At 46.0% G+C, this 14,680-nt stretch overlaps 1 protein-coding gene across 8 annotated transcripts in view; it reads left to right on the top strand.

Moving 5' to 3' along the window:
- Positions 1 to 14,680, top strand: part of LOC147026140 (bifunctional heparan sulfate N-deacetylase/N-sulfotransferase 2-like) — a 555,697-nt gene that overhangs the window by 509,907 nt on the left and 31,110 nt on the right. For 6 of the 8 annotated variants that reach the window (XM_085881257.1, XM_085881255.1, XM_085881250.1 and 3 more), the window contains one exon: positions 7,242 to 7,352. The exons of the other annotated variants lie outside the window; for them this stretch is intronic. In XM_085881257.1, coding sequence (XP_085737383.1) covers positions 7,242 to 7,352 — 111 coding nt within the window. The remainder of the gene's footprint in view (positions 1 to 7,241; positions 7,353 to 14,680) is intronic. 8 annotated transcript variants of the gene reach the window in all.

The following is a 14,680-nucleotide window of genomic DNA, read 5'->3' as shown; positions in this document are numbered from 1 at the left end:
TTAAAATCTTTGCAAGACAAGATATTAATTTAGAAAGTAAGAAGGGATGATTGTGGGGAGGATTAAGAGATAGAAAATATCATGGGGAAGGATAGAAGGTGACATGGATGGTGATGCACTGTCATCTTGAAATCCTTTTGGGAAGAATGGTATTGTGCTGACCAGTGAAATAATTCTACTGCTGGGAGTAAAAAGGAGCAAACAAGGAAAGATGAGCTTGAGGCCCTTGCTTTGAAAACTTAACAAACAGGATGGTTTCCTGAATTTGATATGGGTACCATATATTCTGGAATGGCTGGTGAGGAACAGAGTGATACGAGAGGGAGGAAAAAGCAGAGGCAATCAACTTGTCTGTATTGATAGCACAACAGGCCCTGTGCCTCTGTATCTTTGTGGGAGATGCCAATGAAGCTGAGAGCTTTGGATGATTGAGAGCATCCGTGATTGAGAGATGTGAATGGATGGCATCATCTCATATGAGAAGAGTGGTGCTCCATCAAGCGATGGAGAAAAAGCTTGTAGGCTGTGAGAAGTTCAGATTGACTTTGGAAGGACTTGAAAAGGCTAACCCACTTCGTAACTGGTTTTAGAGGCCAACTTTAATTATATGGTTTATCCAAGAGAGGTAATTGTGAGGCACAAAATTGAGAGACTTCGCTACCTTTGAATGTCTGATCAAAGAAATACATTGATGCGTTCACTAGATCATCATTCTGGAGAGGAGGAGAAGGAGGTGAGGCTTACATGGGTTGATAGACACATTCCATCTTTGGACCAGCTTCTGATCCTTTTGAGGTGTCCTGAAAGGGTTGCAGCTGCTGCTGGTCTGTCAATGGGATGGGCTGCCATGTGGTCGAATGTGTATTTGTCTGAAAAGTAGAATAGATAATTTTTAAGGAGCCATGTGTGTCTTTTTTTTTCTTTTTTTATTGTCGACCTTGTCGAGGCTCATATGAGAGCTACACACAACGCACAACAAGGGGGAATGAGACAAGAGGGTGGGAGTGGGAATGACAAAACAGTGGGGAACAGAGACATTAGGAAATCTGTGGAAGGGAGAGGGATGGGGTGGGGAACACGGGGTATACAAGATGGACATTACAGGGACTTTCAGGAAGGAAAGCAGGGAATTTGAAGGAGGTGGGTTTGGGGTGGATTAACGGGGGTAGAAAAGATTGAGGATTTGGATGGGGGACGATAAGAGGGGTGGTGAACAGCTGTTTTGAAGGCCTGGAGGGAAGATTGTGATTGAACAGAGTGAGGGAGTTTATTCCAAAGGTGGCAAAAAAGAGGAATGAAAGATTGAAGGGGGACAATGATTCATGATTTTGGTAGTTTTAGCAGAAGGGGGTTGTTGATGGACCTTGAGCGCCCTGTGCAAATATGCTGTGGACAAATTGCAGACACAGCAAGGGGAGCGAGACCGGAGAAGAGACGGTAGAAGACAGAAAGACCACCGACCTGCCTGCGGTGAGAGAGTGAGAGGCCCAAAGCCTCAGCCTCATTGCGGGAGATGTGGCTTTCCCAGGAAAGATCATGGCAGATAGTGAGACCCAGAAGCTTGAAAGAAAGGACTTCTTCCAGTGGAGTGTTGAGAAAGTGGAATAGGTTTGCCAATTGGTCCTTTCAGAGAGACAAAGTGAGAGTGTGAGATTTGTCCAGATTGAAAGACATGTTCCACGTGTTGGACCAGTTTGTGATTTTACCCAGATCGGCAGTGAGCGAAGAAGCTGCTGCTTGCCGGTCTGAGGGATGACCGATGGTACGGCAGAGGGTGGAGTCATCAGCAAAGAGATAAAGAGGATTTTCCAGAGAGTCGGAGAGATCATTGATGAAAACCAGAAAAAGAACAGGGCCCAGAACACTACCTTGAGGAACTCCAGCCTGGACAGGAAGAGGGGGTGAAGAACTCCATTTCGGGCCACACGTTGATTGCGACAGGAGAGGAAGTCTGTGAGCCATGGGTGGAGATGGCCTTGGATACCATGGGAAGAGAGGTTGGTGAGCAGGGCAGGGTGCCAGACCGTGTCAAAAGCACGCCATATGTCTGTCTCGGGATACGGCTCTGATTTCATGTCCAGCATTGAGGACCTCCATCCATTGTTGGGAGAGCAGAAGCAGCATATCCAGGGTAGAGTAACCTGGTCTGAAACCAAATTGATGATTGGAAATCAAGCCATTGGAGAAGAGGAAGGATTTGATGTCTGAAGCGATGATGGATTCCATAACCTTGCTGATGATTGAGAGAAGGCTGACAGGTCTGGAGTTGCAGGGATCTGTTTTTGCACCTTTTTATGCAGCACAGTAATGTTTGCTGATTTCCAAGCAGATGGCAGATGACCTTGAATAAATGTGGGGGTGAATAGAACAGAGAGAGGGTGAGCAAGCGCAGAGGAGCAGGTTTATAGGACACGTGTGCTGATGCCGTCTGGACCGGTTGCAGAATCTGAGTCGAGGTTTGACAGCAAGCTCTCCACCTTGTCAGGAGAAAAGGACACAGAGTCCAGGGACAGTTGGATGTGACTGGGTAAGGGGGATACAGAAAGTGATGGGTTTTGGACATAAGATTTCAATGCAAACACCGAGTTTAGACATTCAGCCTTTTCACATGCGGTATCAGCAGGGCAGCCATTTGAGGTAACGGAGGGGATGGAGGGGGAACATACACCACAAACAAAATTTGATTTTGATGCCACCAGGATTTGGAGGAGGGAGAGAGGTTTGAGAGTTCAGACTTGAGCTTTGAAATATGTTGTTTTCTAGCTCTCCTGAGGGTAGATACACACTTGTTCCGAGCTTTGTGGAAGGAACTGAGATTTCCCTCAGTTGGGTTTGCTTTCCATGAGGCAAAGGCAAGTTGTTTCAGGACAACTGCCTCGCCACAAGCTTCAGTGAACCATGGGCAGGAGGAAGGGTAGGACAACTGAAGACAAGAGGGGTTAAATCTCTGCATGAGGGAGAACAAGTTTCTTTGAAAGAATTCCCAGGATGAGTTGATGTTGGAGAAAGTGGTGATGGGCGACCAGTCTAGAAGTTTGATGGCTGCTTGGAGACCCTGCCAGTCAGCTTGAGTGAAATGCCCGACTCGACGGCGCTGATGTGGTTCTCTGATAACAGCCAGAGAGATGTCGAGCCAAATAGATTTGTGTTTATAAGCAACAAAACTTGGCCTAATACTGCATTGCATCACTCCATTCTCCACTGTGAGAAGAAATGAATGAATAGCTTTACTAGAACGGTACTCGGTGGAGCCCGTACCTACCTCCACCACGAGATTGAACAGTTTAGGTTGTGTGTCCTACTGATAGGCCGGATCTGCATCCAGCCCTTCACCAAAATCGAATCAGCTTGTTCTTGTCACCTCCCCAACTCGTCCACCAAATTTCGTCTGAATCCATCCGCAATGTTTTGAAATATCATGCTGTGTATCAGATTTGGTCCCATCTCTCAATAGTGAAGAATCACTTCAAAAAAAATTTGAATCTCGTTTCTGGATCTGAATCCAGATCTTCACCAAACTCTAATCAATTCATCTTTGTCATATACCCAAGCTTTCTACCAAGGTTTGTCCGAATCCGTCGATAACTTTTTGAGATATCCTGCTCACAGACAAATAAACCAATGTCACCTGCAGGGTGACCCGTATCTTGCCAAAAGGTGACCACGTTTGACTTCTTTAAGGTCACACTGAGGTGAACAGAGCTTTTATCCACCAGGAGCGACTCCTTGAGGAATATCTGCCTACGAGAGATTCCGATGAGAATCGTTCTACAGAGTAACCATGAAAAATATGCGTTTGCCTCATAACGTTACCAAATGACGTCATAATGTCTCAAGCTTGACATATCTAGAAAGCACTCATCGAGGTGTTCAATTTGAGGTACGACACGATATGGTTCCTAAAGCTTGAAAATTTGACCTTGGGGTCAAATATGTTTGACCTCAGGCACTGACCATGAAGGTCAAGGCCAATCGCCACCAAAAACTAATCAGCTGAGCGACAGACCATATACTACATTCCCATAAAGTTTGGAGATGATTCGATTAAAATTACTCAAAAAATAAGGGTTTCGGCGACCTCCATGATTTACCGCAAAGTGACCTTGACCTTTGACCTTGACCTTGACCTTTATGTGTGCTGCAGGGTATTGTAATAATACTATGATATGTGTACCCACAAGAGTTTCCGATGAGAATTGTGCTCTACAGAGTGATATAAAGGTGAAAAATCCAATGATTACAGACAAACAAACAAAAAAAACTTACCAAGTAACAGATCGTGTGAAAACTTCGTTTTGGCAAGATAAGATAATGAGTAAATACATAACCTCCACCACCAAAGTTAAGATCTATGTGCTGATTGTGCATGTGGAGGAAGTCAATCATCCAAAAAGGACAGTGTCCTTGAATGCCATGGGGAGCATACAGTTTCAGATAGCTTGTTATGCTCAGTTGGGTGTCAGACAGTGTCAATTGCCAATGATATGTACAGATACAACCCTGACTTCATTTAAGATTTGGAGCCTCTATCCATTGTTATAAGAAAGTAGCAACAGCATCTCTAAAAGTAAGTAGCAAAGGTGTAATCTGAACTGATGATCAAAGATTAGACCATTCAGGAAGAAGAGTTTTGATGTCAGCTGTGATGACAGACTTCATCTATCTATAATTCCAGCATTGTGTGTGTGTGTGTGTGTGTGTGTGTGTGTGTGTGTGTGTGTGTGTGTGTGTGTGTGTGTGTGTGTGTGTGTGTGTGTGTGTGTGTGTGTGTGTGTGTGTGTGTGTGTCTATCGACAACCACTGGTCTGATCTAATTGAAACTTGCCAGATATATTGCTGGGGACCTGAGTATATGCCTTTTAAAGGCTTGATATTAATCGGGCAAGTGGTTCCCAAGATATGTCCATTTATTTACCAACCAATGACAGGACACGTTGCTGTGTTGGCGTGGCCAATGGGGAAAGGGCGCCTTAGTTACCAATGACAGGACACGTTGCTTGGCGTTTTGCACCCACAGTATCTATCTATCTTCTATCTATCTATAATTCTAGCAATCTCTGTTTGTTTGCCTTTCAAAAGGTTTGAAATTAATCGGACAAGTGGTTCCCAAGTTATGGCCAAGTTAGAGGGCGTTCCCCATTTTGGGTTACAACGTGCGGACTTCCAGATAGTGACGACTTACTGTATTATAATAATTTCTCGATTTCTTATGCGCATTTATGAATAAACACAATGCCCCAATCCAGTGGTCATTTACGAGAGCGAAGGAACGGCCTGTGTGTTTGTTTGAAAGTTTTCATTTTTATTTTTTTGCACGTCCGGCCATGCATGTACGGCCACGCACGTACGGGCACGCGAGAGCGAAGGAATGGCTTGTGTGGTTGTTGTTTCTGGCACGCGGTTTGAAAGTTATTATTTTTTGTTTGTTTGTTTTTTGCACGTACGGCCACGCATGTACGGGCACGCACTAGTAACTATAATTACAACAAGGATGTGATACTTTAGGTTTGTTGCCTTTTGCGTAGTATGAGGAATATATCTCTGTTATATGAAAGCTAAATCTTGAACGCTTTTTGAAATATCACGTACACAAGCCAAGTTACAGAGAAGGTTGCCATGGCAACCTAATTCAGCCAATCACCGCCGTGATCTAATCTGATTGAGATAATGTCATGAGGAATGGATATCTGCAATATGAAAGTTAAATGTTCAACGGTTTTTGAAATATCACATACACAAAAGGACATGGACAGATGATCGTTTGGTGGGTTGAATGACAGAGTTCATTTTAATGCCCCTGTCTCCGGCGTTGTCAGATGGGTGATGGACAACTCGAAAGTAAGCTTTACTGGCCTGTAGTTGAGTGGATCTATTTTTGCACTACTCTTGTATATGAGTGATGTTCGCTGTCTTCCAAACAGATGGAAGGTGGCGTGACATTTCGGACAGGCTGAAGAGATCAGACAGAGGAGAAGCAAGAGCAGTAGAGCTGCATTTGGGAACACATGCACTGATGCCATCTTGGCCCAGGGCAGAGGCAGGGTCTCGACCTAAGTGAAAACTGGGAGTGTCCTTGAAGCAGTGAGAGGAGGGGAGTCGGAGAAGGGTATCAGTGGGAACCGAGATGGAGGAATTTAGTGCATTAAATTTATTTCAGAAATTCTGCTTCATCACGAGCAAACTCTTCAATGAAGCAATTAGTGGCCATGATGACGGGGGTGGGGGACCACTCATGGGAAACCGATTTAACAAGCTGCAACCAGGTCTTTGCGATTCAAGTAGACAGGTTAAAGAGCTCTGCCTTAAGATGAGTCTGATGTTATTTTTCATTTTTCCAGAGGATGAACTTGTCATGGGCTTTGTGAAACTAATTAAGTTTTAATCCTATCCTTCTGTGTTAACAACACAAACTCACCCATAGCAACTGCTTTGAATAACTATCCAATTCGAGGATGAAAACTGTGAGCTGATGCACAACTATTCGTGCAGTGTTTTCGTTCACCTCAAACTTTCTACATTTTCTTATCTATAACATCCACTCGTACAAAATATTTATCTCATTTTAAGCTTTATTTTTCACGGTGCATTCATCGGTCACATCATTGAAGTCTACATAAATTGCCAAAAGGTGATGCAAATCGGATAATGTGTAATACAATTATTACAGTGATTTTATGAAAATAAGGAATGTTTATTTTTACGTGTTCTGCGTGAAATCAAATAAACCAACAAAAGAATGGAGGAAAAATGAAAAAAATATTGACAAGCAGCACACAAATGAATGATCATGTATTCGAAGTCAGGTAGTAAGTGTGACTTTAATTTGTTTTCAGAATCCACAGTGTGAAGCCTGGAATTCTGTGTCTGAATTTTAATATCCTTATTTTTAACCTCCTGTTTGAACACGTATTTATTGCAGTTGAGGTATGTTGGCTGGAGAGATAAGAAAAAAAAGGGATGGATGAGCAAGTGGATGAACATCAACAATTTGATTGGGGGAAGGGTGCTATGCACTGTATTCTGCTGAAAAGCTATATCAATAAATGTGAATGTGTGTGTGTGCGTGTCAGTGTGTCTCCTTCATAACTCCAAAACCATAAAACCGAGCAGGCTGAAACTTTGCGTGCATACTAAGAAAACTCCAAGGAAGTGCAAGAGAAAACATTGGTGGATGTTTGAGTTAAGTAAAACACCCCTTTTGAAGATAATTTACAGCCTTATTTAATTATATCCTTCATCAGGCAATCCTCGGCCACCTCGCTCTCTGGGGCCTTGAGGCGTTTCCTGGGTCACCTCACTGGGGTCTGAAGCCGCCATGTTTTTTGGCCTGCTCAACCACAACATACGATAAAGTATATTTTTCACTTTCCTCACTCAAATTTAATGCCTATTCATCATAGCTACGAATCGTTGTGTACATCATTTTTGTATGTGTTATAGTTTTCAAATTAGGAGCTTGGAGCGATTTCATGCATTATATGGTATGATTTTCCATGATGTACTCTCACGGACTAATGAAAGTACATAATCGAAATAGTATTTTGGCTTTGAGGATTGGATATCGTCCGGACTAAATAAGTGTCGAAATTTGTTGTGAAACCTGATAATTTAAAGATATAATGAGTCTGATAACTAAGCCAAGATACCTATTTGCTTTAAGCAAGCAAGATTCCTTCCTTCTCCATAGATACACAAGAAAATGTGAAATTTCCAAAGCATTAAACTTATCTTTTTGTACGACTAGGAAAATTATATTGAGTGAACAAAAAATTTCAGAACATGCCAAAATTAACTAGCTTCATTGAGCAGTATGATTTCATGCATTTACTGCCAGAGCTCATACCCTGTCCCCCAGAGGGGGACAGGTTCATGTCCCCTATCCATAGTGTCTTCCAGATCTGTGTCTATACTTTCGGAGGTTTCACAAGATGCTCTACAGGGAATCAAAGCAAATCTGGTGAAAAACGGACGTTTTTAACAAAAAGTTATAACGATTGCACGGACCCCGAACCGATGTACCATATGACGTGTCGACAGACAAGCAGACAAGATAGCGGATTATCTGCAATGTTTATTTCCCAGGTGCTTGAACTTTGCAATGTCTGCATGGTTGCTCTGCATTAAGCTGCAACTCTTTTGTGGATAGTCATTTTATTTCATTAACTGCTGCATTCGTGGTGAACATGGGCTTTAAAGTTAAAGGTATCCTTCACGTTATGCAGCAACAACCTTGCCAACTGTTCCTTAACAACCATTGAAATGGAGTTCTTGCATGAGTGGTTAAGCCACTTTCCGAGTGCCCATTGTCGATAGTGGTACCACGCTACGTCATTCTGAGCAAACCGTTCACTCTATGCGGACGCTTTTGCCGTGTCACATCATTCAAAGTGAGTGGTTCGTGCTCTGTCACCCTGAGCGAGTGGTTTGTGCTCCGTCACCCTGAGCAAGTGGTTCGTGCTCTGTCACCCCGAGTGAGTGGTTCATGGTCCGTCACTCTGAGTGAGTGGTTCGTACTCCACCATGAGCGAGTGGTTCATGCTCCGTCACCCTGAGCAATTGGTTCGTGCTCTGTCACTCTGAGCGAGGTCGTGCTTCGTCACCCTGAACAGGTGGTTCGTGCTTCGTCACTCTGAGTGAGTGGTTCGTGTTCCATTACCCTGAATGAGTGGTTCGTGCTCTGTCACCATGAGCGAGTGGTTCATGCTCCATCATACTGAGCAATTGGTTCATGCTCCGTCACCCTGAGAGAGTGGTTCGTGCTCCGTCACCCTGAGAGAGTGGTTCGTGCTCCATCACCCTGAGAGAGTGGTTCGTGCTCCGTCACCCTGAGCGAGTGGTTCATGCTTCGTCACCCTGAGCGAGTGGTTCACAATCCGTCACCCTGAGCGAGTAGTTCATGCTCCGTCACCCTGAGCGAGTGGTTCATGCTCCATCATTCTGAGCGAGTGGTTCTCTAAAATATCACCCGATTTGTGAGCCGTTTGCAGTATTAACGTGTTTTCTAAATTCCCGAGTCAATTTTTTTTCCACCTGTCCACACACAGCTGTTTATAAAGAATAATGTTTGTGAACATATCCCTGAAACTTCTACATAAAGGCAACGTTCTTTTTCGGTGAAAGCTACTCAAGATTTCTGGGTTGGATACAGCAAGTACTGTAGTTGATATAATCATACTGATTCCAACCTGCCAATTCCTGAAAAATTGCCGATATTGGCCAAGCACACTGTGTGTGTGTGTGTGTGTGTGTGTGTGTGTGTGTGTGTGTGTGTGTGTGTGTGTGTGTGTGTGTGTGTGTGTGTGTGTGTGTGTGTGTGTGTGTGTTGTTCGTTAAGCATAACATATTCTTTCTGCCTCTTCCCTCTCTCCCTCTTCCCACATATTCTTTCTACCTCAATCTCTCTCCCATCCTTGCTCTACCCCCTCCCAATACAGTGCAGTACCCTTCTCCTGTCTCTCTCTCTCTCTCTCTCTCTCTCTCTCTCTCTCTCTCTCTCTCTCTCTCTCTCTCTCTCTCTCTCTCTCTCTCTCTCTCTCTCTCTCTCTCTCTCTCTCTCTCTCTCTCTCTCTCTCTCTCTCTCTCTCTCTCTCTCTCTCTCTCTCTCTCTCTCTCTCTCTCTCTCTCTCTCTCCCTCTCTGTCTCCAGACACATCTGGGCAGTGTTTGTCCCCAGACGCATACGGGCGGTGTTCGTTTCCGGACGTATATGGGTGGTGTTCGTCTCCAAACGCGTATGGGCAGTGTTCGTCTCCAAACGCGTATGGGCAGTGTTCGTCTCCAAACGCGTATGGGCGGTGTTCGTCTCCAAACGCGTATGGGCGGTGTTCGTCTCCAAACGTGTCTGGGCGGTGTTCGTCTCCAAATGCGTACGGACGGTGTTCGTCTCCAAACGCGTATGGGCGGTGTTCGTCTCCAAACGCGTACGGGCGGTGTTCGTCTCCAAATGCGTATGGGCAGTGTTCGTCTCCAAATGCGTATGGGCAGTGTTCGTCTCCAAATGCGCATGGGCAGTGTTCATCTCCAAACGTGTCTGGGCGGTGTTCGTCTCCAAACGCGTATGGGCAGTGTTCGTCTCCAAACGTGTCTGGGCTGTGTTCGTCTCCAAACGTGTCTGGGCTGTGTTCGTCTCCAAACGCGTATGGGCAGTGTTCGTCTCCAAACGCGTATGGGCAGTGTTCGTCTCCAAACGCGTATGGGCAGTGTTCGTCTCCAAACGTGTCTGGGCAGTGTTCGTCTCCAAATGCATATGGGCAGTGTTCGTCTCCAAACGCGTATGGGCAGTGTTCGTCTCCAAATGCATATGGGCAGTGTTCGTCTCCAAACGCGTATGGGCAGTGTTCGTCTCCAAATGCGTATGGGCAGTGTTCGTCTGCAAACATGTCTGGGCGGTGTTCGTCTCCAAATGCATATGGGCAGTATTCGTCTGCAAACGCGTACGGACGGTGTTCATCTCCAAACGCGTATGGGCGGTGTTCGTCTCCAAACGCGTACGGACGGTGTTCGTCTCCAAACGCGTATGGGCGGTGTTCGTCTCCAAACGCGTACGGGCGGTGTTCGTCTCCAAATGCGTATGGGCAGTGTTCGTCTCCAAATGCGTATGGGCAGTGTTCGTCTCCAAATGCGTATGGGCAGTGTTCATCTCCAAACGTGTCTGGGCGGTGTTCGTCTCCAAACGCGTATGGGCAGTGTTCGTCTCCAAACGTGTCTGGGCTGTGTTCGTCTCCAAATGCGTATGGGCATTGTTTGTCTCCAAACGCGTATGGGCAGTGTTCGTCTCCAAACGTGTCTGGGCTGTGTTCGTCTCCAAACGGGTCTGGGCTGTGTTCGTCTCCAAACGCGTATGGGCAGTGTTCGTCTCCAAACGCGTATGGGCAGTGTTCGTCTCCAAACGCGTATGGGCAGTGTTCGTCTCCAAACGTGTCTGGGCAGTGTTTGTCTCCAAATGCATATGGGCAGTGTTCGTCTCCAAACGCGTATGGGCAGTGTTCATCTCCAAATGCATATGGGCAGTGTTCGTCTCCAAACGCGTATGGGCAGTGTTCGTCTCCAAATGCATATGGGCAGTGTTCGTCTCCAAACGCGTATGGGCAGTGTTCGTCTCCAAATGCGTATGGGCAGTGTTCGTCTGCAAACATGTCTGGGCGGTGTTCGTCTCCAAACGCGTATGGGCAGTGTTCGTCTCCAAATGCGTATGGGCGGTGTTCATCTCCAAACGTGTCTGGGCGGTGTTCGTCTCCAAACGCGTATGGGCAGTGTTCGTCTCCAAACGCGTATGGGCAGTGTTCGTCTCCAAACGTGTCTGGGCAGTGTTCGTCTCCAAATGCATATGGGCAGTGTTCGTCTCCAAACGCGTATGGGCAGTGTTCGTCTCCAAACGCATATGGGCAGTGTTCGTCTCCAAACGCGTATGGGCAGTGTTCGTCTCCAAATGCGTATGGGCAGTGTTCGTCTGCAAACATGTCTGGGCGGTGTTCGTCTCCAAATGCATATGGGCAGTATTCGTCTGCAAACGCGTACGGACGGTGTTCATCTCCAAACGCGTATGGGCGGTGTTCGTCTCCAAACGCGTACGGACGGTGTTCGTCTCCAAACGCGTATGGGCGGTGTTCGTCTCCAAACGCGTACGGGCGGTGTTCGTCTCCAAATGCGTATGGGCAGTGTTCGTCTCCAAATGCGTATGGGCAGTGTTCGTCTCCAAATGCGTATGGGCAGTGTTCATCTCCAAACGTGTCTGGGCGGTGTTCGTCTCCAAACGCGTATGGGCAGTGTTCGTCTCCAAACGTGTCTGGGCTGTGTTCGTCTCCAAATGCGTATGGGCATTGTTTGTCTCCAAACGCGTATGGGCAGTGTTCGTCTCCAAACGTGTCTGGGCTGCGTTCGTCTCCAAACGGGTCTGGGCTGTGTTCGTCTCCAAACGCGTATGGGCAGTGTTCGTCTCCAAACGCGTATGGGCAGTGTTCGTCTCCAAACGCGTATGGGCAGTGTTCGTCTCCAAACGTGTCTGGGCAGTGTTTGTCTCCATATGCATATGGGCAGTGTTCGTCTCCAAACGCGTATGGGCAGTGTTCATCTCCAAATGCATATGGGCAGTGTTCGTCTCCAAACGCGTATGGGCAGTGTTCGTCTCCAAATGCATATGGGCAGTGTTCGTCTCCAAACGCGTATGGGCAGTGTTCGTCTCCAAATGCGTATGGGCAGTGTTCGTCTGCAAACATGTCTGGGCGGTGTTCGTCTCCAAACACGTATGGGCAGTGTTCGTCTCCAAATGCGTATGGGCAGTGTTCGTCTGCAAACATGTCTGGGCGGTGTTCGTCTCCAAACACGTATGGGCAGTGTTCGTCTCCAAATGCATATGGGCAGTGTTCGTCTCCAAACGTGTCTGGGCTGTGTTCGTCTCCAAATGCGTATGGGCAGTGTTCGTCTCCAAACGCGTATGGGCAGTGTTCGTCTCCAAACGCGTATGGGCAGTGTTCGTCTCCAAACGCGTATGGGCAGTGTTCGTCTCCAAACGCGTACGGGCAGTGTTCGTCTCCAAACGCATATGGGCAGTGTTCGTCTCCAAATGCATATGGGCAGTGTTCGTCTCCAAATGCATATGGGCAGTGTTCGTCTCCAAACGCGTACGGGCAGTGTTCGTCTCCAAACGTGTCTGGGCTGTGTTCGTCTCCAAATGCATATGGGCAGTGTTCGTCTCCAAACGCGTATGGGCAGTGTTCGTCTCCAAACACGTATGGGCAGTGTTCGTCTCCAAATGCGTATGGGCAGTGTTCGTCTGCAAACATGTCTGGGCGGTGTTCGTCTCCAAACACGTATGGGCGATGTTTGTCTCCTTACGCATCCAGGTGGTATTTATGTCTGGACGGAAGTTTTTCTGTGGGCCGTGTTTATAGTATGACCAGTAAAAAATGGATTTCAGACATTTTTTTTGTTTCTATCTTCACTGTTATTCTATGCAGAATAATTTTTATGAGACGGTATGAATCATAATTCACGCTCCACCGCACATCTACCGTACCTTCCTCCCACCTCACACTGTCTTCCCTTTCCGCCACCCCTCCTTGCTTCCCCTCACTCCTCCCTCTTTTCCCCTCCATATCTTCACTCTCCCCGTTCCCTCTCCCCCACCCCTCTCCCTCTCCCCCACCCCTCTCCCTCTTCCCCACCCCTCTCTCCCTCTCCCCCACCCCTCTCTCCCTCTCCCCCACCCCTCTCTCCCTCTCCCCCACCCCTCTCCCCCTCTCCCCCACCCCTCTCTCCCTCTTCCCTTCAGTATTACCGTCAGCGAAGTGACGGGTGATATTCCTCATAAAAAATAAAGTGCAGGTGAGCGACCTGAGACAATGGGGAAGCACGGTTCGTACGCTTACACAATGTGTAAGTACACCCCGCTAGTATAATTATAAAAGTGTCTTCATTCTCTCCCCCGTTACTAAATTAAAAGTATTATTATATCACAACATGCTGCTTTAAAAACACAAATCTTTTTACTTTGAAATTTGTTCTACATCGCATGAGAATACCAACACCTTATTCTTATTACTTATAGCCATTTATATCAACAGTTACAATCCTTCCAAACAGTTGTCTTCCTGACGACCTCATTCATGATATCCTGCATTGATTTCTGCTTCAAATTAATATATTTCTGTTGTTCTGCTCTTTGCTTTTGCCTCACTCTTATCTTTCAAGGATTTTCAAGGAAACTTAGACATATGAGTGGGCCATTTGGTTCATCAAACTTGTCATCTTGAAATCCTTTAGGGAAGAATGGTATTTTACTGACCAGTGAAATAATTCTACTGCTTGGAGTAAAAAGGAGCAAACGGGGAAAGATGAGCCACATATATCCACATCTTACGTACAAATATAAATTCATTAATCAATTTACTTATCTTCTATGGCATGTATTAAACATTTACCACAACGAGTGCGTGCCCGTACGTGCGTGGCCGTACACGCAAAAAAAAAAACTTACAAACCGTGTGCCAGAAACAACAACCACACAAGCTGTTCCTTCGCTCTCGCGTGCCCATACGTGCATGGCCGTACGTGCAAAAAACTTTCAAACCACGTGCCAGAAACAACAACCACACAGGCTGTTCCTTCGCTCTTGCGTGCCCGTATGTACGTGGCCATATGTGCGTGGCCGTACGTGCCAAAAAAAACAAGCAGTCATAGACTGGTACTTACGAAATTGTCAACTTGACCTCTGACCTTGTCTAATAAAAGCTGTCTCTAGAGAAGGCAGTGACGCAAACCAGAAGTTTATACGATGATTCTGTACCAAACCATCAAAAATCGTAACGTCGACCGAAGCAAAAATCTCCATTTCTCCACGCAATTATTTCATATTATTTTATCAAAGTCACAAAACTGTAATATTCGGCCATCCACCAACAATTTTTACATAATCCGACGACTCAGCGTGTCAGACATGCGTCGATAACCTTTATTGGGATAAAAAATGACTTTTAAACACCATCTTTATCGAAAACACTGTCAGTGCGCACACTGAAAACCTTTACGTGATCAATGACGCCTTTGCTCGAGCATGCTGCACCATGTGACGAGCTGTGACTTGGCGAGTGAAATATTTTTTATACAATCTTAAAACGTCTCCAAAACATCCGATTTTTACCCGAATTTCGACAAAGAGTTTTAAGCGTCCCAAGCGATCGCAA

Source organism: Eptatretus burgeri, chromosome 5 (assembly GCF_056783735.1).
Source record: "Eptatretus burgeri isolate ZD-2024b chromosome 5, Ebu_testis_v1, whole genome shotgun sequence".
Taxonomy (NCBI): Eukaryota; Metazoa; Chordata; class Myxini; order Myxiniformes; family Myxinidae; genus Eptatretus; species Eptatretus burgeri.
The sequence above is the reverse complement of the archived record's forward strand: the minus strand, read 5'-3'. Positions and strand labels throughout refer to the sequence as shown.